General features: G+C 41.0%; 1 protein-coding gene across 3 annotated transcripts; it reads left to right on the top strand.

Moving 5' to 3' along the window:
* The first annotated feature begins 53 nt into the window (after positions 1-53).
* nmt1 (N-myristoyltransferase 1) lies at positions 54-27,563 on the top strand. 3 transcript variants are annotated; one of them, XR_506643.2, is made up of 13 exons: positions 54-241; positions 8,639-8,747; positions 9,263-9,407; positions 10,004-10,122; positions 11,915-12,006; positions 13,447-13,563; positions 14,140-14,310; positions 15,185-15,293; positions 16,269-16,439; positions 16,595-16,762; positions 17,035-17,172; positions 24,918-25,245; positions 27,338-27,563. XR_506643.2 is itself a non-coding variant. In XM_008113227.3 (13 exons), the coding sequence occupies exons 2-13, from the start codon at positions 5,216-5,218 to the stop codon at positions 24,936-24,938; spliced, it is 1,371 nt and encodes a 456-aa protein (XP_008111434.2). In that variant the 5' UTR covers positions 70-241; positions 5,152-5,215; the 3' UTR covers positions 24,939-27,563. The 3 variants fall into 3 exon arrangements, 2 of the variants coding, with proteins under 2 accessions (XP_003222572.3, XP_008111434.2); XM_008113227.3 differs by adding an exon at positions 5,152-5,226 and having other exon boundaries at positions 70-241; positions 24,918-27,563; XM_003222524.3 differs by having other exon boundaries at positions 24,918-27,563.

Genomic DNA, 27,563 nt, shown 5'->3' with positions numbered 1-27,563 from the left:
TTGAAGAAGCAGTCTCCTGAACCCTTCAAAGGTGACCACAAATCCCACAAGGCTTTGCGCCCAGGCGCCCAATCGCAGCCGCGTTTCGGAGGCTGCGCATGCGCAGCAGCCCGCGAATGCTTCCCATTGCCAAGATGGCGGACGACGGTGATACAGCAGTGAGGCGGCCGTCGACAGAAGAGAACGAGCACCAGCACTGCAGCGACTGTGAGAATGAGGACGAGCACAACTATAACCGAGGGTGAGCGCCTGCTAGGCCTGCCTGGGCCCGGGCCTCTTTGCCGTTTCTGAGGCGGAGGGGAGCCGCCCTCATGCAAGTAGGGAATGGGGGAGAGGACCGACGTGAATTCGCCCCAGCCTCCTTCCCCTGTGTGAGGCTTCATTGGTTGAGAGGAGTGGGTGCTGCGTCCTGAGTGGTCGGTCGCTATGCCACTCCAAAAGGGGGAGCCAATGGGTACCCACCCGTTGCCGACAGCGGCATGACTGGGGCAACACACTTGTCTGGCCTATCTAGAAACCGGGGTGCACCTCCACTGTGGAATTAATGCGGTTTGATACAACTTTATAACTGCCACTCCTCAGTGCTATGGCATCTTGGGAGTCATAGTTTGGTCAGGCATTAAGACTATTAGGAAGAAAAGACGAAGACATTGCAAAACTACAGCTCCCACATTTTATTATAATATAATAATATAATAATCATATGATAATAATACTTTATTTGTATCTTGCCACCATCTCCCCTAAAGCATTCGGAGCAGCTTACAATAACAGCGCAGACAATAAACAAAATCATTCAGTAACGACAGAAACAAATAAAATCAACTAACAACACATCAATAAAACAGCTAATATAAGAACAGCAACATATCAAATGAAGCAGCTAAATGATGATTGTGGAACTAGTCCAATGTTTTAGATGTTTTATGTTATGATGTTTTTATAGATATTTGCCATGTTCTACACCGCCCGGAGTTCCCCTCGGGGTGAGAGAGAGTGGTATAGAAATGCAATAAATTAATTAATTAACAGATACCATCCTTCATAAAGTGAAAATAAACAGTTATTTATGTAGACCATTTAGAACATCTGAGCCACTGGTCTTGTTAAAGGCGAAAATTAAAACTTAGTCCCATTTAAGGCCTCCCACTGTTAGATATTGCATTTACCATTGTCAAAAGCCTGTTTGAACAGCCAGGTTTTCAATTCCTTACGAAAGGTTAAGAGCGTGGAAGCTTGTCTAATCTCCCTGAGGAGGGTGTTCCAGAGCCGGTGGGGCTGTAATTGAGAAGGTGCTCTCTCGTCCCCACAAACCTTGCCTGTGACGGAGGTGGGGCTGTGATGAGGGCCTTCTCGGCAGATCTCAAGGCATGAACAGGTACAGGTACATAGGGAGAGATGTGGTCACATAAGTAGGCTGGACCTGGATTGTTTAGGGTTTTGTAGGTGGTAAACTGCACTTTGAATTGTGTCCGGAACAACATATAGGCAGCCAGTACAGCTTTTTCTATAAGGGAGATGTGTGTTCCCTACAATTGGCACCCATCAACATCCTGGCTACAGCTCTTTGCACTAGTTGCAATTTCTGAGCCAACTTCAAAGGCAGCCCCACATAGAGTGCATTGTAGTAATCCATCTGAGATGTAATTAAGGCATGGAATACTGTGGCCAGATCTAGCTTTTCAAAGAATGGGCGCAGTTGGCGCACAAATTTTAATTGTGCAAAGGCCTTCCCGGCCATCTCTGACACCTGGGATACCAGGGTCAAAGCTGACTCCAGGTGGATCTCAAAACTGCAGGCCTGTGTCCTCAAGAAGAAGAAGAAGAAGAAGAAGAAGAAGAAGAAGAAGAAGAAGAATGCATTTAATTTATTACCCACCTCTTCTGATACCTCGAGGCAGGGGACAACAAATTCAAAAACAAATGAACATAAAAATACAATAAAATACTAAATTATATATATATATATATATATATATATATATATATATATATATAAACACACACACACATATTTTCATAACATTGAGCCATTATTAAAATGATGTCAAACTGCATTAATTCTACAGTATAGATACATATATAGGCTACCTATATCATCATCATCCTTAGAGCGCGAGGTGGGGTACAAACAGAGATAAAACACAATATACATAACATAAAATACACACAGCTGAAATGAAGGTTAAAATTAATCAATAAAATGCAGATTAAAATTAGCATATTAAAATTGCTTCTCTGTCTTAAATATATAGGAAAGGACATTTGAATTTTTAAATTTTTTAGATGACATGTATAATAATACCTCCACAACCCCACCACCTTTTTATTTTTACCTTTTTTGTGTATGTGTAAATATTTAATTCTATTTTTATTCTTTTAAAACTATAATAACATATATATCGGAGTGACATTCTGTTTATGTTCAGAGGAGCATTTCCCTATATACCTTTTTTTCCTTCTGTGAAAGAATAAAGACTTTAGAAAGTTTGCTTATATTCATATTTATCAATTAGGTATAGAATTTTGTTCTTTGGCTGTCATAGTTGTTCTTCACCAGAGGCTTTTCCCTATTTTTGGAATTTGAGGTTACTGATACAAACCTGCTAAGCTTTTAGTAGATGTACAGCTGGAAGAGATTCGTGGATTATCGGTAAAGTCATCATAATAATTACTGAGGTTCAGAACTTGGAAACATTGCTCTTTTGGGCCACAGCACACACAGTTCACCAACCCACAAGATTGCGCTGGGTTGGAGGTCAACTTCCAGGATTCATAGTGCAAAAACTCCTCCAAGGTCAAGAAACTGTCTCTAAGTTATCTATGGCATTTGAGTCAGGGTTTGTTGACTAATCAATTTGTCAGTTCTTTCCTGGTCTATCTAAAATTTCCAAATAGTGTTGAGAGAAATCCTATTAGACTTTTTAAAAATCTTATTTATTGGTTGATTTTAATAGTTCACAATTGAGACGAAAGCAGTAAAAGAAAGGATAAGGATATATGAAGATAGAAATGTTTATAATTAAGGCTAAAACTAAACTAAAGCTGAAACGTTATCATATCCATAATTTAAAACAACAAATACTAACAGAAACAGTAACTCTGAACTCTGATCCCCAATCCAAACTGTAATGGTCCGATTGAAGGCTGAAGCATGAGGTTTTTAGATAAATGGATCTAATTTACATATGTTTAAATTGTTATAATGCATTTTAATGATGTATTTTTATAGTTTTAATTGATTATATGTACTGTTTTTGTTTTATTGTTATGTTCTTGGCATTAAATGTTGCCAACTGTTGTAAGCCGCCCTGAGTCCCCCCGGGGTATAAATGCTGGAAATAAATAAATAAATAAATAATGAACAAGTAAAATTGAAAGTATATTTTGCCATTACAGATCCAACTAAAAAGTCTATTAGAATTTTTAATAACCATAGCTTAAAAAAATATATTGTTAGATTATAACATATAGAGTCTAAGCAATTGGTTTCAGGGAGCAGAAATACTTATTGTTGCCTTCTGAACTTATAGAACTATTACAGAATTTTTAATTCAAAACCTTAACATACAAAGTGCCATGGCTGATGCAATCAAAATTACAGAAATGAAGGAGAATCACCATGAAGCATATATTTCATGGTTAATAACTATTCAGCTCCATTGAGAATCACATGTTGAAAGATAATGAACCAGTGTTTTGGCTTGATAGTTACTCTGGAATATAGGAAAAAGAGCAGAAGTAGAAAAGCAGCAGTGTTTTAAGAAGGGACAATTTGGGGCCATTTCTGTAATCAGCACTTTCCCTGGAACAGCAGAGGCACTTTAAGTTTAACAAAAAATTTTACAAAACTTTTTAAAATGTTAACTATTTTTTTAAAGTTTTAACAAAAGTCAAGATGAATTAAGACTATTATTACAGCAGAAATTATTTGTGTGTATATAAGGAAGATGTTTCCTTCCTCACTTCTAATCCCCTTTCCTTGTATGTAATGTTCTTTAGACTATGGGCCAGAGGACAGGAAGTATCTTATCCATGATATTTGTAAATTACTGTGGTAGCATTTTTATGCTGATAGGGTAAAAAATCCTTAATGGCATAAATTAAAATTGTCTTCCTTAAAGAACCATCCCCTGTATTTCTGCATGAGGAGCTATATTTTGAACATGCCTGTTGACATAGAACAGCTCATAAAGTGGGCAATCTTTTCTGTGCTTTGGGCTTTCAAGATCTTTTAATTGAGTAATTACTGTTTTTGGTGACTTACTAGCACTTACAGTACATTTGTTTGCTGAGTATGTGGTTTGAGAACAAGTAATACAAAAAGAATATATATATTCCCTAAACAGATTTGAGCTGTTTCTTGCAGGAAATGTGTATAATTTCCCATGTCACTGTTTGAAATAAAATTGGAAGAAAATATTTAAAATGTGGCAATAAATATAAACCAGTATTTTAGGTAAATAAGCAAAATCTCCAAACTCCACTGTATTTGCATTCTAGTGTGACATTTTAGAAAGGTTTTTTAGTCATCTGGAACAAAAATAAAAGAATAATTGAAAGCTAATCTTAAAGACACCAGACACCTTGATGATTAACAGAATGTGGCATAAACTGTATGAAATAAATAGTGGCTGTTGCTACCTACCCCATAATAAATGTTTTAGTCTCAAATATGCTACAAGACTTCTTGTTTCATACTTGTTTAAAGCATATGTGTTATATCCCCCCATTGCAAAGAGGAGGGCTTTACTTGCCATAGTTGCTTTACAACTTGAGTCTTAAGTATCAAGAAAAAATCATTAGTTACAATGTTATTGGGAAATCTGGATCCATACTAGTAGCCAATATTCTGTTTTTCTTTAGTAATCTACAAGAAAGGAAAAGTTTATAAGTCTGTAGTTATTGACTGGTTTGGGCCAGTTGTATTTAGTATTTAACACATATAAATGATGTTTCTATGTATTGTTGAGGGCTTTCATGGCCAGAATCACTGGGGTGTTGTTTGGTTTCTGGGCTGTATGACCGTATTCTGGTTGCATTATCTCCTGATGTTTCGCCTGCATCTATGGCTGGCATCTTCTGAGGATCTAATTGTAGTAAAACAAGTGGAGTATATATAGCTGTTTCTGTGGATTTTTCACTTCTTAGGTTTTGGTGTTGTTTAGGTCTGAAGGAAACAACACTGAGAAGCAAGCTGATAAGGGAAGAATAAATGTTTCAGGGGTAAATATTTTACTATTTGTTTCATTTTACCAAAAACTTCATATCTTCAAGTATGAACTGTAGTTTATAAATGGACCTTCAGTCATCCTATTTGTGGGTCTCTTGAGGTAACGTAGACTAAAACCAGCGTCTCGTAATGATCAGCACTCACTTGATCACTTATGTCCTTGACAACTCTTGAGTAGTAGACCTTTAATTTTACACCAGGGTGTGTGTCACTTGCAGCCAGCCCCTACACCAAATTGCACCAAGCCAGAAGCAACAAAAGAGGTGAATTTGCATCAGGAGCTTTCCTGAATTGATACAGAGCTAAACCTGTGCTTGTGAACATTAAACCTGCTCCACCCTCAATCTCCCTTAGCTCTCAGAAATAAATTAGATTCCACTTGGCTGAATATCATTAATGAACTCTATACAACATACAAAAATCTAATGTGCCTTTGGTTGCTCAACATCAGGGAAAGATTTCTTACATGCCACCCATGTTCCCATCCTTAGTTCCGCCCTGTAGGCGTGCAAGCAAAAGCCAGAAGTAGTGCTTGAATTTGCCCATAATAGAAAAAGCTCTAATACTGACAATGAATTTGATGGTAACCATTGGGAACAGATAGCTTTGAGGCTTTGGTCCAGTACAATTGTGGCACTGGATTGATAACAGGTGCTAAGCAAAGCCCTGGGAAAACTCCAATTGAAAATCTTTAGTTAAGAGTTTTCTAGTCTTACTGTTGTTATTTTCCTTTCCTGCCAACACAGAACCTAGCACTACATTTAAGTGTGTTTGACTTACATTTCATTTTGCCATGGGTTGGAGTAATTGTCAGTTTCCTCCCTTTATTTGAAAGGCCTACTTACATTCATTTAAACTTCTAGAGTTAAGCTTACTTAAACAGGGCTTGTCAAAATGTCTGAATTGAGCCTGTGAATAGGATACATGAGAACTATTTAAAATTCATATGGAAGTTCCAAGAAATGTAGCTATGCAGTAAGATTGATCTGTTAGGCATGTATTTGCCTGCTTCAGTGAACTCTTAAGAGTGAGAGTTGTCTGCTTTACATTGTTTTCTTTAGTTGGCTTTTAGAAATGTGTTTTTGCTCATGCATTTTTTTTAAAAAACACCAGGACATATTGTTTCTTAGTGGATGCCATTCCTTGCACATGGCCATGTGCAGTACAAGAGGTGAACACTACAATCTTATAATAGTGGTTGAAATCATTGCAAGCTTTTTAAAACCATTTTAATGTACTGCATAGAAGATGGTTAATCTGCTGCAGAAATGTCATAGCCCGGTTTAGTTTATCCACAATGTCTATTAAATTCTTCCCATTTCTTAGAAGAAGCCCCTTCTGAGTTGATCTGCTCTCTGTCTCTGGTTTCTCAAAAGATTACTCCTTTTAAGTATGGTGCCTGATTAGCTGTGGATTTGCCAAGTTGGATTTACAGGGATTTGAATTGGAGGCAAAGTGAGTCAGCAGAATGTGTGAAACAGTACAGCAGCATTGAAAAGCGTCATGTTTGACACACTGCAAAGAATTGCTTCTCTGCTTTATCTTAGGAAGAACATTCTAGCCTGAAGTGCAGGTCGCTAGTAGAGTAAGCTATGTGAGATTCTTCATAGGAAAAATGCTTCTATCTGGAATATTGCTTTTTTGATGGCATTGCCTATTTTATAGGTGGCTGGACTGGATTTTGGACTTTGTTTTGGGAACACTGGGATTTCTTGGAATATTATGTTTGGTATTTCAGTGAAAAGATCAGTGAGGAAAGCTGTGATTGTGGTGCTACATGCTATAGTCACATTCCATTTGGACCATTGCAATATAATCTGTGCAAGCTACCTTTGAAAAATGTTAGAATACTTAAAATAACCTGCAGTGCTGAAGCTAGAATCCTATAACTAAAGCCAGTTACAGGAAATATGTGAAACCTTCAATCCCACAGATCCCCACCACCAGTTTTGGTTTTTTTTAGTCCTTCACTGGGGCTACCGTGCTGTTTCAGGTCACAGGTCACTTTGTTGATTTTGACCTATAAAGCCTTAAACAGCTTGGAAGCGATTGTAAGGCATCCTATCCAGGTTCTAATGGTTTGAGCAGTGATTTTTCTTCTCTTCCTCTCCATCATTGAAGAAATGTTTGGTAGTGATGTGGTTGCTCCCAGGTTCTGAATTCACATTCAAGTGAAACTAGTTTCGCCTGCATATGCTGCCTTTCTAGGTGTAAATAAGAACCTTTTTATTCAGATTGCCCTTTTGAATTGTCATTGAAGATCTTTTAAGTGGCTGAGTGGTCATTTCTTTTATTCATGTCTTTTAAATCCAGTTTTAATTGCATGTGATTTGAATGCAGTTTGAATTTTATTATAGTTAGCTATTTTGAGAAAGAGAAGATGGATTGACTTTGGTCCCATTCTAAGAGAAACGCAGCATATAAATGCAATTTAAAATAATTTAAGAAATAAATACAAAGATTCTTTTGAAAAACAGCTAACTTGTCACTGTTTGCTATCTATCACCAGGGACAATGATCAGGTTTATGGGTAGTATATTCCAAAACATCCAGGGAGCAATAGGCTGCTAGCCTGCCTTTAGAGCTTTGTACAGTTTCAGGAAAGTGGTTGTGTTTTGGTGTAGCTTGGAAAAGTTATTTCTTAAAACATAACTCCCAAACTACCCTAGTCATTCTGGCTTAAAGAGGAGGGGCAAAATTTATAGTCCAGAAAGCCATTTCTAAGGTTTGATTTGGGGGTAAAGAAGCTTGTTTGTTTCCTTAACAAGGTTTATCTTTAAAATCTACAATATCTCAAATTATGAAAATTAGAAAGACCAACCTAGGGAGAAATCTTACAGTAAAAGATTGCTTGAAGATTGCTTTTCTTATAAACTTTGTTAATTAGAAATGTCATCCAAGCATAATATGATCCTTTCACAGTAGCAGCTGGAATTATATTGAATTGGGAAATAATATTTCTGTATTATTGACAGTGCAAAACTGTTTCATAAGTCTTTCATTTTGAAATCATCCTTGATACTTCTGTGGTTTCTGGCTCAAGCAAGTACCAAAGCCTCATTACAAATGCAAGGTATGTGGCCAGGTAGTTTATATCGCGTAGGCAAATTAATCATGTCAAACCTCCTCTCTCATTTCCTCTCAAAACTCAAAATAACTACAGTATTTTTCTCCTCCACCAAAACAAGTAGTGCAACTTGCATTTATGTAATTGATTCTGTAGCTTTTGGCCAAGGCAGGGTTTTCCTTTAGGCCTTCTACAGCTTGATTACAATGTTCACATCACACGTTCACATAAACATCCATTAATGCAAATCAAAGAGAATATGATATGGGTTGTGACACTTTTAGTATATTGAGTGTTATTAGTGTTCACATTTTCATCACATTTCCTTTCTTTCTTAGTGGCTTAAGCCCAGCAGATGATAGTGGAGGTAAAAAGAAGAAAAAGAAACAGAAACGGAAGAAGGAAAAGGGTGATCAACTTGATATGACCCAAGATCAGTCCGTAAAGGTAAAACATTTTTTCAGTTCTCCAACAGTTAGTAAGTTTACACATGCCTTAGCACATATTTCGTGCTGTGCTAATTTCTAGGAACCTGTGACCTCAAATTAAGAATGACTTTGGGTATAATCCAGAGAAAAGGATTTCAGCTGAAGTGGCAACTAGGCCTACAAAATACATACTCTCATGAGATTCTTTGAAGTACAATACCATGTTGGTGTTTATTACTATTCTATTTAATTAGTGCAGGTAGACTGAAATAATATTGCAGAGAGGGAGTTTTGCATTGTGTATTAGGTATATTTAAAGCAAGGATAATCAACTTGATCTCCCTGCTCAGTTTTGAACAGCATCTTCTGTAATCTCTACTTCTGGTACATGTTGGTTAGAATTGATGGGAGTTGTAGCCTAAAATATCAGGATGTCTACTCCTGTTTTAATTGGAAGATAGATGTCTTCTCCAAGATAGGCAAAAAAAAAGAAGGTTTTACCAAACTGACTCTCTCACTTTGCTCTGTTTGCAGGTGAATTCATTGCCACCAGAAAGGATGCATGAGATTCAAAAGGCCATTGAACTCTTCTCAGTAGGACAAGGACCTGCCAAGACAATGGAGGAAGCCACCAAGCGCAGCTATCAGTTTTGGGACACACAGCCAGTTCCCAAATTAGGTACATGTGTTTTTAATATGTCTTCTCCTCTTTTATTTGTTCCCTTTTAATGGTTAGATTTAGTGGCTGGAAATATCTCTCTATGAGTGAAACAGCTGTGTTATTGCTATGTTTAAAAAAGTTCATATAGTAGGTGTAGCAGTACTGTACAGATTAATGGCTTCCACAGTTCCCAAGAAATCATGTAAATTGTGTATGAGTGATTAGATTTCTTATCTGAGGCCAAAGACCTGAGTGCATATAACCTTAGAAACAAGAAGACTTGGAGCACACAGTAAACATTGGGAACAAAGCCCAATTAATCTTCTTGGAGAAAATGTGGAAATGGGAAGATTAGGCATCAGGAGGATGTAGTTTTTCAGACAAGAAGTATGCCTAGTAAACCTTAGACACTTTTGGAGCTCTTAATTTGATTCAGCCAATTGTCATCATGACAGATGAGAGTTGTGGGTGAGTTGGGTCCAAGAAAGCAACTTTTCCTGTCTCTGTTCTGCCTGGAAAATATAAAAGGACTGCTCTGGTGTTGAGAATACTTCTTAAGCAATGGTTCATGCATGGAAATAATCTGTGCTCATTCTTTCTTTCCCTTACCTCAGGAGAAGTAGTGAACACTCACGGGCCTGTAGAACCTGACAAGGACAAAATCCGCCAGGAGCCCTACTCCTTGCCTCAGGGCTTCATGTGGGATGCTCTGGACTTGGGGGATCGAGGTGTGGTGAGTAGGGATGAGGCAGAATATAATCTATCCTCGGAGGTTTTCCTTGAAACCATCTTCTTTCTCCCCTTACCCTTGCTACAAGGCTGTTCCACTATTTGCATGATCTTCAGAGTCCCAATCCTAAGCATCTGAGACTTTCCACAACTCAGAATAATGACTTTACATTCCCTTTTCTCTATCTGTCTTCTTTAAACACATCACTTTATTATCTGCTTCTTGCAGCATTTCTCTCCTTTTACTCCATGCGGCTATAGTTTTCATCCCCCCCCCCTCCACCCTCCTGAATTCTTCCTGAAAACTGAAATCTTCTATCATGGCAAGTGTCTTCATTCTTAGCTCAACCCATAGTGTTTAGCTTGGTTCCCTTGTTTGAATCATATGGCTTACCCTCTCCTAATCTTTACATTGGCTTGTAATAACAGGGTCTCTCATGGAGTCGCCATAAGTTGAAGCAAACGTAACATCAGTGAACAACAGGAACTCATTTGACTCATAGTTTCACAGTGTAGCCAGACGTTTCAAGCATTTCAGTACTTTTACATCGGTTTTGGTCAACTTTTAAAAAATTGACCTCCTGGTTTTGAGTCTCAATGCTTTATTCTCTCTCTTTTAATAATTAAAAATAAATGTATTTTTTAATTTCTTATCAAAAGCATTGCATAAATTAGTATAAAACTGATAGAAATAGAAGGAGCACAAGTGGCTAAATATCTTTTGACCAAAAATGGGTAACAGCGATTGCATTGTCTGTAGCCTCAAACAATTCTTCCTCTGTACATGGGGCAGGACACTGCGGACAAGCATACAGATACGGAATTGTCTGCTCCACAGTCGCACAAGGTGAAGGATTGTTTTAGGTAGTGAACATTTTGCTAGGTTTTCTTTTGATCTGCCCACTCCACTTCTGAGTCTGTTCAGGGACTTCCAGGTTGCCCATTCTTGGTTTGCCCCTGGAGGCAGACCTTCATGGGGGGCCATCCAACTGGGATTTCCTGGCTTACCTGACCAGAGGGACGCCCTCAATGTTGCTGGGGGAACATCAAGAGGAATGGTGGTCCTCATGAAGCTTTTCCTTGATTTGAGTCTACTGGGAGGAGCCTGATAGCCATGCAGTGGATGGCTTTCACAGTGTTCAACCTTATTTTTCTCACAGTTAAGTAGCAACTTCCCATCACATAAATGGATAATATACTTTTATACAATTAAAGCCTTAAAATACTACTATTCATTACAGAGCACTTGAATTTGTAAACTGTTTTTCAGTCTTGAACATGACAGTGCTTGAGAAAACTTCATGAGTTAGTGTTATAGCCCTTGGTGGGGAACCAAGAGTGAGAGAACAGTGCTTTGCTTAAAGCCTACAGATAGGAACTGAACTTGGGGTCTTCTTGCATCTCTTCTAACAGAACCTCAACTTGCCAGTTGTTTTAGTCATGGAGGGCCTGTAATAAGAGGGTTGTTGTATGTCTTTCAGGCTGTGTGGCCATGTTCCAGAAGTATTCTTTCCTGACGTTTCACCCACATCTATGGCAGGCATCCTCAGAGGTTGTTGTTGACAACCTCTGAGGATGCCTGCCATAGATGTGGGCGAAACGCCAGGAGAGAATACTTCTGGAACATGGCCATAGAGCCTGAAAGACATACAACAACCATGTGATTCCAGCCATGAAAGCCTTCGACAACACAGCCTGGAATAATTCTAGCTATGTGTGTTCTATCAGATAATACTGCTCTTTTAAAGAGTTTGCTTCATTAAGAAAATTACACTTTTCTTTTGTGGCATCTTTAGCTCAAAGAACTGTACACTCTCCTGAATGAGAACTATGTGGAAGACGATGACAACATGTTCCGGTTTGATTACTCACCAGAATTCCTGTTGTGGTGAGTTACATTCCTATCTGAATATCTCTGGAGTCATCCCTATACATTTTCCTTCCTTCCTCTTATACAGGGTCCACCATACAGATTTTTAAAATTTTACTTTCTTTCTATCCCACCTTTCTCCCAAAATGTTGGAGTACAAAATTTTCCTTTTATCTTCACAGCAGCCTTGTAAAGTAAATTAGGCTGATCTAAGGTCATCCACTCAGGCTCATATTCAAATAGGGATTTGACTCTTAAGGGTGTATTTACACTGTATAATTATAATTCAGCTTGACACCACTTTTAACAGCTGTGGCTCGGTGATATGGAATCATGGGTATCATGTAGTTTTCCATAGCATTCAACCATGGCACTTAAATTGGTGTCAATTCTACACTGTAGATACACCCTCTGATTCATCTTTAACTGCCAGGTCCGTATCCTATGAAATCCATTGGTCTGTAGTTTGCTGAAGCCCTAGAGCTGTCTGCCTAAGAACTAATCTGCCAAATCTTAGTCCAACCTTTTAATCATTACTACGCTGCTTGAAATATATCAAAATTAAGACAGCTTCCTTCAGAATTTAAGTTGAGATAACTCCATGGACTTGGTTCACCTTTATGTACGATCTGTCCATGCCCAGAGACACTTTGCAGTGGGTTATTCCTGCCGTCTCACTAAGTTGTTCTGTCCAAAGGTAGCATTAATTGTGGAAAAGGGACAGATCAGAACAAAGTGACTTCTCTCCCTCAAGTTGCTTCTTCCTTTTTGTCTTCCTGAGGCCTATTAAAGTAAGAGGGGGCAGAATTTGAGGTTAGTTGGCTCACCAGCCTGAGTGTTATTTACAATAAAGGAGTATATCCTAGTTCAACAGAGGAAGCAAAGTTCAAAGACAAATACTAAAGAGAAGTGCAGGAATTGCATGTTCTCTTCCCTCAACCCTTGGTTCTGATGCCATTGTGTATTGTTCATATTCCTGTCTACAAAGCTGCATAGAGTAGATTTGTCTGTAATTTGTTCTTGAGTGTTTCATGTTGTATAAGAAGTTGCTGCCTTGTACTATCATGGCCAACATATCTTTCGCTCCAGCATTCTCTTCCCAGCATGTAGCAACTTTTCAAGGTTTCTAGAAAATATCTCTTCTAGGCAGACTGTATAAAGTTGTTTACGTAGCAACTTGTGTTTCATTGCTGGCATAATGGACATGCTTGAAGCAAAAAGCGCCTTAAATGTATATTTAAATGTATAATTATGTATATTTTAATGTATATTCTTAATTTTATTGTAATTTTTAATCTTGGTGGGTTTTTTAATTTGATGAAAACTGTTTTTTGGTGTGTATGTTTATATTGTAAGCCGCCCTGAGTCCCCTGATGGGTGAGAAGGGCGGGATAGAAGTGATGTAATAAATAAAATAAATAAATAAAACAATCTAATAAGACAATGTCTTTTCTCTAGGGCTTTGCGTCCCCCAGGCTGGCTACCCCAATGGCACTGTGGCGTGAGGGTCATCTCAAGCAAAAAACTGGTTGGTTTCATCAGTGCTATTCCAGCTAGTATCCACATATATGATATGTAAGTTAAGTCACAATTTTCTGTCTGCTCTGAATTTGAGATTTGTGTCTTGGATTTTTTTCTTAGTTAAAATTTGGTCCTAATTTGGAGTTAGGGCTCAGAACCAAAACTATTTTTCGCTGTCTAGCCTTGACTGTGTAACATTTTTGAAAAACAGGTCCTTGCCACATGGAAACAAGTAGACTGGGCTTCTATACAAGCTGGAACCATATTACCTCTCAGTTTAGAAATTATGTAATTAGAAACTTCTACCACAATTCTTCAAAGCTGTATATGGGAGCATTTATAGATAATATTCTCAGTATGACATCAGTGCTGCAAAAAGTATGTCTTTTTTGCAAATGTAATCTTTATTATAAATACAATGAGTGAGCATCTGTACGGTGAAACATCTTGGGTTTAGAGAACTTAATATTGTGTAACCTCAAAGACGGCAGACATTTTTAACCCCAGGGTAAGGAGGAAGAGATTATATAAACGAGGCATTTTGAGCAGATATTGTCTGTGTTCTTCAATTTACTTCTTAAAATGCGACTGACAAGCTGTATTCACCATCCTCCCTCCCTTTTTCTGAAGGGAGAAGAAGATGGTAGAAATAAATTTTCTCTGTGTGCACAAAAAACTGCGTTCCAAGCGTGTGGCCCCTGTTCTGATCCGAGAGATCACCCGACGAGTTCACTTGGAGGGAATTTTCCAAGCTGTCTATACTGCAGGGGTAGTGCTGCCAAAACCTGTAGGAACCTGCAGGTAAGCTAGTTTCTGGATTTATTTTTCTTCTTCTCAAAGATGGCTTCCTATTGGCCACTTTCTTTTACTGATGCTTGTTCTCCAATTGCACACTTGTTCACTGAAACTCTAGATTTAAACTCTCCCTCTGCTGTATGTCAGCCTTAATATTTGTTTTAAGAACGCTACTAATAATAAACAGAAAACAATTCACTACATCTGAGATAGGTATTTTTGAGCAAGAGAGAAGATTTTATTGAACTGAACAGCCCCTAAAGCACTGGAAGCATATTGAAGTGGTAGATTATTTTTCTTCGAGCATACATTTTTGTGATTAGAAATAGAAACTGTTGGCACTTGGCCTGGTTAGTTAGCCCAGTGACCTCTGCTACTTGTCAAAACAAGTTAAAGCCTCTTGTTGAACAAGATTTGGTAGGGTTAAGATAATGGAAAAAATCCAAGATTGGAACCCTGTGGCTTTGTTGTGGTACAGTTGCATCAACTGGCAAACTGCACGGTTCCCCAATTTAAGTATATTGTTATTATATATTTAAGTATACCTTAAATTAAAACACAATTTCTTGCTTGCACTGTGGAGCAGGCAAGGCAGTCCTGACTCCATCATTGGGCTGCTGATGTGGACAGATAGGTGACCCAAGGAAGGATGCAGCAGAATTCCTTGAAAGCCTCCCTTTTTGCAACTGAAGACTAGGGAAATCCCAGAAACGTCACAGTTATCCATAAAACATTCCCAAACCTTTGACTGACAATGAAAAAAGAATATAGGATGCTAGAAGGAAAAAATCAATTAGGCAGTTTGTCCATTGTTCTGGGATTTGATTAAATATTTATACAGGATGGGATGAATAACTTGGATGGCTTCCCTTTTTGTCAGGTACTGGCATCGGTCCCTGAATCCACGCAAGCTGATCGAAGTAAAATTTTCCCACCTGAGCAGGAACATGACTATGCAACGCACCATGAAACTCTATCGGCTTCCAGAGGTTTGTGACTGGCAGGGCCAGACCTAAAAATGTTCACTGTGTAAAGAACCTTTCACGTGGGAATTGCACCCATCGCAGTGTATGGAACAGAAGTCTTTAGCATTATAGTTTCAAATTGTTTCTCATAATTGTTTCTCCATGAAACATATTTGTGAGCTGTAATCTGATGCTTGAGCCATACCTACTGCAGTTAGAAAGGCTTTCTCATCCCATTTGGCATAAGCTCTTATTTGTGTCATTTCCCCTTCCCCCAACCTCACCGTGACAGAAACTTTTCTGTAATAAACATGTGGGGAAAAGGAGATCAGATACTATTGAATGCATTCAGTCCACCTGAAAATTACATTGAAATAGGTCCTTCTTCTCAGCCCAAGGACACCTTTCTCTCAAGCAGAAGTGGTTCCACTTGTCAGAGTGTGCTTGCATAAGGCACGTCAACATAGTTACCTTCTTTTGTGTGTAGGTCAAGGTGAACCTACATGGCACATAATTGCTCAATTTCCACAGCAGGGGGAGCCAAAGAATCAGGCTTCGCAATCTTTTATTTTTTCTTATTGCTGTCCCTTGAAACAGGACATGTGTTCCCCGTGTTTAATTGCAGAAAGGGAATTAAAACACCACCACAAAGACAAAAGACTGCATGTGAACTATTGTAGGAAGGGCATGGTTCAATATTGTTATCTGATGGTTTACGTTCAGTAGCTTTCAAACTTTTGCCCTTCAGTAAACATACAGCTGATGCAGACTACTAGGCTATTCAGCAATATCGGATAAAAAGCCTTTTCTGGCCCTGCCTGAAGATTCAGGAACAAGAACAGGGATCTTTTGTATACGAAGTATGTAATGTGTTGCAGAACTACAGTTTGCCCTAAAAATGCTCAAAATATAGCATGAAAACTGATGATCTGGTTGAGTATAAATAAGGATTTATGTCCCACAAACCTTCTTAAGCAGTCAAATGTTCTCTTTCCTCAGACTCCAAAGACCCCAGGGCTGCGACCAATGGAGCACAAAGACATCCCTGCTGTGTATAGGCTTCTGGCAGAATATCTGAAGCAATTCCACTTGACTCCCGTCATGAATCAGGAAGAAGTGGAGCACTGGTTTCTGCCCCAGACCAACATAATTGACACATTTGTTGTGGAGGTGAGACGGTTTTCTGTTATCCGCAATCAGTTTTAATCACAGGGCTTGGGAAACTGAAGCACAACAGATGTTTTCATTATTGTTGAACATTAACTAACTTCCTAGATTTGGAGGCAAAGGGATTTATTTCTCAATTGTCTCATCCTTTTCTCCAGAATACTGATGGGGAAGTGACGGACTTCTTGAGTTTTTACACCCTGCCCTCCACCATTATGAATCATCCTACCCACAAGAGCTTGAAAGCAGCCTACTCCTTCTACAATGTCCACACCAAGACACCATTTCTTGACCTTATGAATGATGCCCTTATATTAGCCAAGATGGTGAGCTGAGGTCTTGTTTTCTATTATACAGTATATTCAACTTCATTCTGTGCACCCTTTGGAAAAGTGACGTATTCTATGGTATCAAATGTAGACTGAAATATGAACATGAATATTATCAGAGCAGTGCAACAAACATTCAGAATAACTGGGATGAATAATTGGGTTGGATGAAAAGTAAAAACAATTTTCTGACTCATGTTTCTTCCCTTTAAGAATTGCAGAGTATAAAAATTAACCCGATTGTTATTGTTTTTTATTGTCTGGAGTAGAAGGGCTTTGATGTTTTCAATGCCCTGGATCTCATGGAGAATAAAACCTTCCTGGAGAAGCTGAAGTTTGGGATTGGAGATGGAAACTTGCAATATTATCTCTACAATTGGAAATGCCCCAGCATGGGGCCAGAGAAAGTAAGTAGTCACTACTGTACAATTTTAAGAGGGCAACACATTAGAAGATGCATGCTTTCCAAACTGCAAGGCAAACTGAGTCACAAAGCACTAAATATGCAATGTAATCCTGGAGAACTCTCCTTTTTTAGAGAAGAACTAAAATACTTCGAAGTAGAAAGAAAAAATCCAGAAACTGGAGTTGGAAGAAAACATTAGAGACAACCTGATCTGCATAGCATTTCAGTGTAGTTATTGTCTGCGTTTTCGTAACATTTATTTTATAAAGTAACTACAGTTTTTATTACAAGTAATAATATCTAAGAGATACTGATATGCTTCAGATCATGCAATGAGCTTTATGACTGGGATGGAGTCTTCTGGTGGCAACCCAGAGATTTATTTGTTATTGTTGTTAGGGGTTTTTTGCTTTAGGAATCCCCAGTCAACATTTTGCAGCCTATATCCTAATGAAAAATTGAAAGATCTCAAAATATGCAATAGTGACCTTTGATCTTTGCTTCCAACTCTTTTTGCTCCCTCTCTTGTAATTTCCTCTTTTTGGGCTTAGACGCATTTTCCTCTGCATTCGCCCCCAGCGCCGAGTTTTCCTTATCTTCTCTAGCTGCTGTAGCCAGAGATTGTATTATGACATATTTTCACATTTCTTCCATTTAGCAATTGGCAGGGTCTGGCCCTCATTTTGCCTCAGGACTTCTCCTGTTATCTGCTGCTTGATCATAGCAAGGCTTGAAACTTCAACTGCAATCTAGAATTGGGAGTTTCTGCAATTCAAAAAAAAGTCAGAATTTCCCTAGTTCTTCACTTCATAGGTCCTCCTGTCCATCCCTCCCTGCCGCCGCCCTCCCCCACACACACACATTGTCGGTATGAATTGCCTCAAATTATTTTTACTTCTTTACAGTGCTACCCAGATATTTTCAGAATGGTGCTCTGGGAGAAAGCCTTAAAATAGGTGTATAAAGTGACATTGGACGGTTGGTCTGTTGATAGATGCTCTTGAGGCCTGTTTGCAATACTGCTAACTTCCATAGCTGTCAAGGACAGAACGCCACAAGATTCAAAGTAACAGAGTTTATTAGATTACAGAACTCAAAAATGCCCGTAAAACACAAGGGCCAGGCAATTTTTGCCTTTAGGAGCAAAAAGGGGCAAAAGTAAATGTTCAAAAGATAAACCGGATAAAACCGGAGTTTAATCCGGGTAAAAACAAACTGCTTTCTTCAGCCTGGGTATAAACAAAACGAAAGCCAAGGAACAAAAGATACAAAGAATGCAACTAATTGGCAGCAGATTCCTCTCTGCTGCCAACACTGTGTTTAGAGTAACTTGCGTCGCTCCCACACACACAGCAGACAGGATTCCAACACGAACAATTCAGCCAGGGATTTTAGCAGTAGAGTAGACCAGTTCCGTTCCGTAGATCAAAGCCAGAAGCAGACGTTTGTAGTTTTTCCAAGTCCAAGAAGGGGGGGAAGACAAGCCGTGGTCAGTTCAGTCCGAGTTCTCAAAGCAGGAGATGGCGTCCGTCAAGAAGACGACGGAAGGTCAAGCTAATAAGAGTAAGCACAGGTTTGCACAAACAAATGCCCACACAATCCCTCCCGCCGTCTGACCCTGGATTCCAATCAACTTACGTCTCAGCACAGGAAAGTACACAAGTCTTCAGGGAAGCGTCCCACACACACACACGGATCCCAAGCGTTTGCCCAGATTACCTTGCCCGACGCAATTTGCAATTGCTCCCAAGCCCCATTTTATGCCAGTTACAAATCTTCATCACTGTCAGCTGCCCTCCTTAACCCGGGCGTTTCCTCATCACTTTCCTCGTCAGAGCTGGAACACCTCTGACTACGCCCAACAGCATCTCCAGCTGTGGAACCCGTCCCATCCCTCCAGCTAAGCCATGGGTCTAATCCTGAAGGTCCCCATTCATCTTCTGTCCCATCATGGCCAGTGGCCCCCAATTCCTCCCTTACCCGAGTCCAATCCATCTCATCCTCCTCTGAGCTAACCAGCCCTTCCTCCATTCTCTCCGTGAACCCTTCGAAAGACTCTTCGTCAGATGGTGCTGCAAATATGTCTCGCAGTCTTTTTCTCTCTCGCTCCTCGAGAGTATCCGACTCTCGAGGAGTCTTACGCCCACGCCTGTCAGAAACAGAGCCACGAGGCTCAATCATAACACTATCCCCTCTCACAAAGGCCTCCTCCCCCGATGGCGGAGAAGTGGCAGTGATACCCTCCGCTATAGCACCACGACGACTAGAGGTATCAAGTTTCAACAGCGAACGATGAAAGACTGGATGGACCTTTAAACTAGACGGTAAACGCAAACGAAACGCAACAGAAGAAATCTTTTTAACGATAGGAAAGGGACCCAAATACCGAGGCGCAAACTTTCCCCCAGCCTGTTTAATATGTTTGGAAGATAACCACACCAAATCCCCTTCTTCCAACTCCTCCCCTGCCTGCCTGTGGCGGTCAGCCTGAGTCTTCTGCGTTGCCTTAGCTTCCAACAGTAAGCGACGGGCAACATCATGCAATGCAGCCATTTCCGTAGAGCGGTACACAGGGTCCGAAGAGACCACATTGGTCGACGGCGCCACACCTCCCCGTGGGTGAAAGCCATAAGTAAGCTCAAACGGCGTATGCTGACTAGACGTGTGCACCGCATTGTTGTAAGCAAATTCCGCCACCGGTAACCACTTCACCCAAGCCGTGGGTTGATCTAAACAAAAACAACGCAAATACTGCTCTAAGAGCCCATTAACCCGTTCCGACTGTCCATCCGTTTGCGGATGGAAGGCGGACGACACGTTTAACTTAGTCCCCAAGCACTCATGGAAGTGTTTCCAAAAGCGTGACACAAATTGCGGAGCCCTATCGGAAATAATCACCTCGGGTGCTCCGTGCAAGCGATAGATGTGCTTTGTAAATAGTAAGGCCAACGTAGGGGCCGCCGGAATGGTTGAACAAGGAATAAAATGAGCCAGTTTACTAAATAAATCCACCACCACCCAAATACAAGTATAACCCCCAGACTTAGGCAAATCTGAAATGAAATCCATGGAAATGATTTGCCATGGCCTCTCCGGAACAGGTAAAGACGACAACAACCCTCTAGGGCGCCCAACAGGCGTCTTACTCTGCTGGCAAACGGCGCAGCTGTCACAAAAGCGCAGAATGTCTTGCCGCATCTTTGGCCACCAGTAGCTCCTGGTGATAAGCTGTACGGTCTTGAACCTGCCAAAGTGCCCAGCCATGGGTTCGTCATGGTGGGCTCTAATCACCTCCAACCTGAGGGCCCCCACTGGTACGTAAACCTGCCCCCTACGCACCAATACCCCGTCTTGATCTTGGAGATGCGGCAGTATGGTACGGTTACCTGCTGAGAGCAACATCAGTTGCTCCTGAGTCCACACATCATCTTTCTGAGCCTCAAGGATCTGGTCATGTAACCCGAGCTCATTATCTACAACACACAGCGAGGCAGTAGGCAAGATGGTCTGACATACTACCTGCTCATTGGTCTTAAATTCTGGCTTGCGGGATAAAGCATCGGCCCGCAAGTTTGCCTTCCCCTCCACGAACTGCACCTTGAAGTTAAACCTGGAGAAAAACAAAGCCCAGCGGATTTGACGCTGGTTTAACTTCTTTGCTGTTTGCAAGTGCTCTAAGTTCTTATGATCAGACCTGACCACGATCTGGTGCCGTGCCCCTTCAAGCCAGTGCCGCCACACCTCAAACGCCACCTTAATCGCCAACAACTCCTTCTCCCATATGGTATAGTTCTGCTCGAAGGGTGTTAGTTGCCGCGAGTAAAATCCACAGGGACGCAAGGTCCCTGAGGAATCCTTCTGAGACAATACAGCCCCCAACGCGTAGCTAGAAGCGTCCGCTTCTACCACGAACGGTTTGTCAACATCAGGATGGGTTAGTATGTTGTCCGATTGAAAACTAGACTTAAGTTGTAGAAACGCCTCGTGAGCTTCCCGCCCCCACACAAATGGCTGTTTCTTGCGCAGAAGCTGCGTCAAAGGTACCGTGAGCTTTGCAAAATTCGGAATAAACTCCCGGTAGTAATTAGCGAAACCTAAGAACCTTTGTACATCCTTCTTAGTCTTCAGCTCCTGCCATGAGTTGACGGCGTCAACCTTATGTGGGTCCATTTTAAGTTCCCTACCTGACACTACATGACCTAGGAACTCCACTTCAGGCACATGAAAGACGCACTTGGAAGCCTTGGCGAAAAGCCCATTAGCCCGCAGTCGGTGCAGTACCTGCTTGACATGTTGACGATGTTCTTTCTCGTCCTTAGAAAAAATCAAGATATCATCCAAATAAATCACTAAAAATTGGTCAATTAGGTCCCTGAACACATCGTTCATGAACCTCTGGAAGACCGCAGGAGCATTACAAAGCCCAAAAGGCATGACTCGGAACTCGTGGCATCCGAAACACGTGTTAAATGCCGTCTTCCATTCATCCCCTTCCCGTATACGGATTAAGTTATAGGCCCCCCGCAGGTCAAGCTTGGTAAAGACCTTAGCCCCTTGCACCCTTGATAACAGTTCCGAGATTAAAGGGAGCGGGTACCTATCCCGAATGGTGTATTTGTTTAGGATCCGATAGTCGCAGACCAGCCTAAGTTCCCCAGTCTTTTTGGCTACAAAGAATACGGGTGCCGCAGTTGGAGAACTAGATGGGCGAATAAACCCCTTGGCTAAATTTTCATCTAGAAACTCCCGCAAAGCTTGCCTTTCCGGTACAGTCAAGGCATACAGCCTCCCTGCTGGCAGTTTCGCACCTTCTGCCAACTTGATGGCGCAATCATATGGCCTGTGCGGTGGTAATTTGTCCGCTTCTTTTTTACAAAATACATCAGAGAACTCCCCATACTCAGCAGGCACTCCCTCCATATCAGAATGAGTAACATTTAGAGTGCAACAGTCCTGCCTCTTTAAAATCACTTTACGTGTTGCCCAATCTACTTGTGGGTTTACTACAGCTAGCCAATCCATCCCCAGGATCACATCATATCTAGGCAAGCTCGTAATATCCCACACAAACGTTCCCGTTACTCCCTGCACCTCCCACGTTACTGCTGAGGTTTCATGGTTAACCACCCCAGTCTCCAGCAGTCTCCCATCTGCTCCTTCCACCCACACGTCGCATGCCTTGCGCACTCTAGGAATGCCATGCTTCTTAGCAAACTCAGTATCAACATAAGAGACCGTAGCCCCTGAGTCCAGTAGTGCCAAAGTAGAACCAAGTTCCCTTCCCCCAACAGATAATGTAATGGGTACGAAAACATGCTTCCTCCCCTCAGTTGATTGCTTGAGGAGCCCTAGTGCATTGGTCTCACGTCGCACTAGGGCTGGCCTTTTCCCGAAAGTTTTGGAAGGTTTCACATTACAATTTTTGGCAAAATGCCCAGCATTCCCACAGTACAAACACAAGCCCAGCTGCCTCCTACGGCTCTTTTCCTCGGTAGACAGCTTTTTAAAGACCCCAAGCTCCATAGGCTCTTCCCCCATTACCACAGGTGCCCTGGTTACATGCATGAGTGGCGCACACATTGCTTTTGAGTGCTTACGAGCCTCGAACCTTGCGTCTAAGCGCAGCACCTTAGCAACTAAGGTATCCCAACTTTCAGCCGGCTCCAAACGTGCTAATTCATCCTGGAGCATATCACTTAACCCAGCAGTAAATAAAAGCATGAATGCATTTTCCCCCCAATCCAGCTGGTGGCAATACAGGTTAAACTTATTTAAGTAATCCAAAACAGTCCCCTTTCCCTGTTTCAACCGATACAGAGCCCACCCAGCGTTCTCCGTGCGGAGAGGATCCCCAAAAGTATCAATTAACAACTTTCTGAAATCATTCAAATTGTCCTTGACTGGGTCATTGCCCAAAATTAAATTAGTGGCCCATTGTCCTGCGGGACCGGTCAACAAACTCAAAATAAAGGCCACCTTGCTAGTGTCTGTAGGAAAAGCATGAGCACTGAGCTGAGAAAAATAAAGCTCCACTTGTGCCAAAAAGGTTGGCAACTTGCACCTGGTTCCGTCAAAGCGTTCAGGAGTCAAAACATGTCCTTTCACGGCATGAGCTGTTTGGCTAACGGTAAAAGCCGTTTGCAATTGGTCTAATTTGACCCTTAACTCATCCATCGTCTTCCTGACGGGTTTATTGCTGCAATAAACCTTTTATGGGCGTCGGGCAATCTGTCAAGGACAGAACGCCACAAGATTCAAAGTAACAGAGTTTATTAGATTACAGAACTCAAAAATGCCCGTAAAACACAAGGGCCAGGCAATTTTTGCCTTTAGGAGCAAAAAGGGGCAAAAGTAAATGTTCAAAAGATAAACCGGATAAAACCGGAGTTTAATCCGGGTAAAAACAAACTGCTTTCTTCAGCCTGGGTATAAACAAAACGAAAGCCAAGGAACAAAAGATACAAAGAATGCAACTAATTGGCAGCAGATTCCTCTCTGCTGCCAACACTGTGTTTAGAGTAACTTGCGTCGCTCCCACACACACAGCAGACAGGATTCCAACACGAACAATTCAGCCAGGGATTTTAGCAGTAGAGTAGACCAGTTCCGTTCCGTAGATCAAAGCCAGAAGCAGACGTTTGTAGTTTTTCCAAGTCCAAGAAGGGGGGGAAGACAAGCCGTGGTCAGTTCAGTCCGAGTTCTCAAAGCAGGAGATGGCGTCCGTCAAGAAGACGACGGAAGGTCAAGCTAATAAGAGTAAGCACAGGTTTGCACAAACAAATGCCCACACAATCCCTCCCGCCGTCTGACCCTGGATTCCAATCAACTTACGTCTCAGCACAGGAAAGTACACAAGTCTTCAGGGAAGCGTCCCACACACACACACGGATCCCAAGCGTTTGCCCAGATTACCTTGCCCGACGCAATTTGCAATTGCTCCCAAGCCCCATTTTATGCCAGTTACAAATCTTCATCACTGTCAGCTGCCCTCCTTAACCCGGGCGTTTCCTCATCACTTTCCTCGTCAGAGCTGGAACACCTCTGACTACGCCCAACAGCATCTCCAGCTGTGGAACCCGTCCCATCCCTCCAGCTAAGCCATGGGTCTAATCCTGAAGGTCCCCATTCATCTTCTGTCCCATCATGGCCAGTGGCCCCCAATTCCTCCCTTACCCGAGTCCAATCCATCTCATCCTCCTCTGAGCTAACCAGCCCTTCCTCCATTCTCTCCGTGAACCCTTCGAAAGACTCTTCGTCAGATGGTGCTGCAAATATGTCTCGCAGTCTTTTTCTCTCTCGCTCCTCGAGAGTATCCGACTCTCGAGGAGTCTTACGCCCACGCCTGTCAGAAACAGAGCCACGAGGCTCAATCATAACAATAGCATTCTGCTTCTTCTGAGTGAATTGAGGATTCATTGAGCTACTAGTTTAATGACATCAAACTCAAAGCCTTCAACAAGGATTTCACAGGACCCTACTCTTGCAACACAAATTGCCCCCAGAGCAGTAAAGCTCTTCTTTGTGCATAGGGAATGTTTTTAAGATTTGAGGCACATCTGGGTCACTTTAGCCCCAGGCTTTGGAGATTAACAGTGGGGTTGTAATGATGAAGGCAGCATTTTCGAGCAAAAAAGCATTTTGATACTTAAGAGGCCCTTGGGGCTATGAAAACTGTCCTGGAGGACCAGTTTGCTGCTCCTGCTCTTAAATCTTTTCTAAATCTTCCTTTTATACATTTTCCCATAGGTTGGCCTGGTGCTGCAGTAACCAAGAGTCTTTGGAGAAGTACAGGCAAAGTTGCTGAAGAGTTGGGCCAGCCTGGAATGGCTAGTCCTCATGGCTTCTACTTCCATGGAAGTGAGCACCTCCTGCGGAGGAGTTTGCGCTCACTGCACTGGCCACGTGGATCCTCCATTGACACTTGATGATTGTATTGCGTGCCACTGAATGCGCCAATGTGTCGGCGCCAGCACTTGGCCTCTTCTTCCCTCTCCCTCACCCCTCGTACAAACATGATCAAGGGAATGTAACTGCTGAAAACAAGCTCACAATTGGCATATATTGGAGTTAACGGGTGAATATTAATAAAAATTATATTATATATTCTATATTTTTAAAATGTTTGCTGTTCACCTGAACGAGGAACGGGATGGGCCACCAGACCGCTTAGCTTTTTGTCTTAAGAATTACTACTTAAAGGCCCAGATTGTAAAGGCCCTTATAAACCCCAAAGAAGTAGATGGGACTGTTGGTGGCAGGAGTGTGGTGTTTCTTATTCCATCACTATTTCTGGTGCTTTTTTATTCTCCAAAACCACAATTGTGCTGCATTATTGGTTTTCTTGGGTGACTTTGGTCCAGACTGAAAGGTTTTCCTGTTTTCTGTCTTTTGCATGGAGCAAATGTCTAACTCACTCCAATTCCATGTTCAAATAAATTTCTCTTAGAAGGGAACAGACTATTTTAATGACTGCTGGAGTCCACCAGTTTGGAACAACTGGATGATATAGCTTATCAACTCATCGCTCCATTCCTAGATTTGCACAAATAATTACATAGTGCAAAACTTGAATTACCAAACTTTGATAGCCTTTTGACTCTTAAAGGACATTCCTTGCTCTGAAGGGCAAGTTTTTAAGTTTTCTCCAGGAGATAAGTTGTCTTGTGGCTTGCAGTTTCTTGAATTATAACTTCACTCTCTTGGTTTCTGATTTACTTCTCTTGTGTTTTCCAGCAATAGAATCTAATTTGTCAATGATTCGATCAAAAAGATTCTTAGCTGTGCTATATACTTTTACTTAAATCAATCAGTAGTCATCCTTGGAATCAACTTGTGTTGTTTCTACCTTTGGAAATAAAATTTTGTGCTTCCTTTTTCTTTCCATAAAAATTTGATGTGATAAAATTTGTGCCAATGATTCCACTCTATATCTAGGTAAACCTATAAGAGCAGATTCCACACAAGGAAAAAATAGCAATTCAAAGCTGAGCTTCGTTAATGGATGCCTTCTAGGGGGATCTATTATAATGCCAGGATATCTGTTAGCACACTGTTTATTTCATTCTAGCTTTTGTTTCTGAAGGTGGAAAAATTTAAGTTTTTACATGTAGCCATTGGCTAAAGAATGATTCCTGTTGTTGTATTTGAACTTTACAGTTTGATTGAAGAGTGATTTATCTATCACGGCTTATCAGATAAAATGATAGTTGGCACTTTGCCCAGAAGTGTAGAATGTTTTCTAAGCTGGGAAATGCTCATGAGGAAGGAAGGACTTCTTTTCTGCATTTCTGTAGAAATGATCAGTTGGAGAGGGGAAAATATGTTTTGGAGAATGGGTGAGACTACATACTTTGTGCCATACTTTGAAAGCAGACATATACAAAGTGCAGTCCTTTGCTTGCTGGATTGGAATTCCTAGCATTTTTCCTCATTGGCTATACTACTTTGGGTTGCTGGTTTTTGTAGTCCAGCAATATCCAGAGGGTCACTGTCTCTGGTCTAGATCACTGAGGACTGGCCTGAGTTGCAGAAAGTCTGTTCCAATTTGAAGTAAAAGGAAACAGGGTAGTAAATGGGAAAGTGGTTCTAGATTGTGTTCAATACATCTCATCCAGGTGATAGAAGCCTCATTCCAGAGCTGGTAAAGTGTAATAACGGTTATTAGATTGGAGAATGTAATAACATTTTTTCATTTTATCAGCACTGGGACTGTGTAATCATCTTATATAGTACTGATTGTGCACACTCTTACTGTCTGTTTTAGAGACCGCTATTCCTTGCCTTGGAGAAAAGGCACTTCTGAAGGCTTAAATGTTCCAAGGATAATGGTGTCAAAACATATTACAGTACTTCTTAAGCTAAATAATACCTTGTGTGATTTTTGCAGCGTGATAAGGGCTAACTGTAACCCATAACTTTGAACATCCTACTTGGTGTAGTGGCACAGCACTGGCTTTCAACTGGTTATCTCCCTTGGACTTAGTTTTGTTTGATTTTGAGTCTCCATGGTAAATCTATTGCCACTTTTTGGGAAGTACTATATTTTTCACCTTAGAAGGGTTGCACAAAGAAACTCTTTGCATTTCCAATACCTTCCGTTCTCAAGACCCAAAGCAAATGGTTCAGTCCAAGATTCCTATCTGTATTCTCATTCTCTATCTTCCCAGGATACTTCTGGTTCCAGACTGCAGACTTTGACCCACCTTCTAACATTGTGGCTGAGGGTTTTAGTTCTTTTCATCTCTGCCAAGACTCTCTGAGGTGTGCTGTGATGACAACTTCAGTGACTAAGACTTTTGACCTGAGCTTGTTTGTGCATATATCTTTATCCTGCTTTGTTGCAGCCTCTGTATAGAATTCTTCAAGTGCGATAAACATGAACATTTCTTTTCA

The sequence above is a fragment of the Anolis carolinensis genome, chromosome 6 (genome assembly GCF_035594765.1).
Source record: "Anolis carolinensis isolate JA03-04 chromosome 6, rAnoCar3.1.pri, whole genome shotgun sequence".
Taxonomy (NCBI): domain Eukaryota; kingdom Metazoa; phylum Chordata; class Lepidosauria; order Squamata; family Dactyloidae; genus Anolis; species Anolis carolinensis.
This window is presented reverse-complemented; position numbering and strand designations above follow the sequence as displayed.

What these genes read in the sequence shown, in the direction of transcription:
- nmt1 (XM_003222524.3), top strand. Translation starts at nt 99, where the DNA reads ATGCGCAGCAGCCCGCGAATGCTTCCCATTGCCAAGATGGCGGACGAC. An exon ending in AGTATCCACATATATGATAT is followed by an intron (nt 13,564 to 14,139) that starts GTAAGTTAAGTC and finishes CTTTTTCTGAAG; the next exon opens with GGAGAAGAAGATGGTAGAAA. An exon ending in AAACCTGTAGGAACCTGCAG is followed by an intron (nt 14,311 to 15,184) that starts GTAAGCTAGTTT and finishes CCTTTTTGTCAG; the next exon opens with GTACTGGCATCGGTCCCTGA.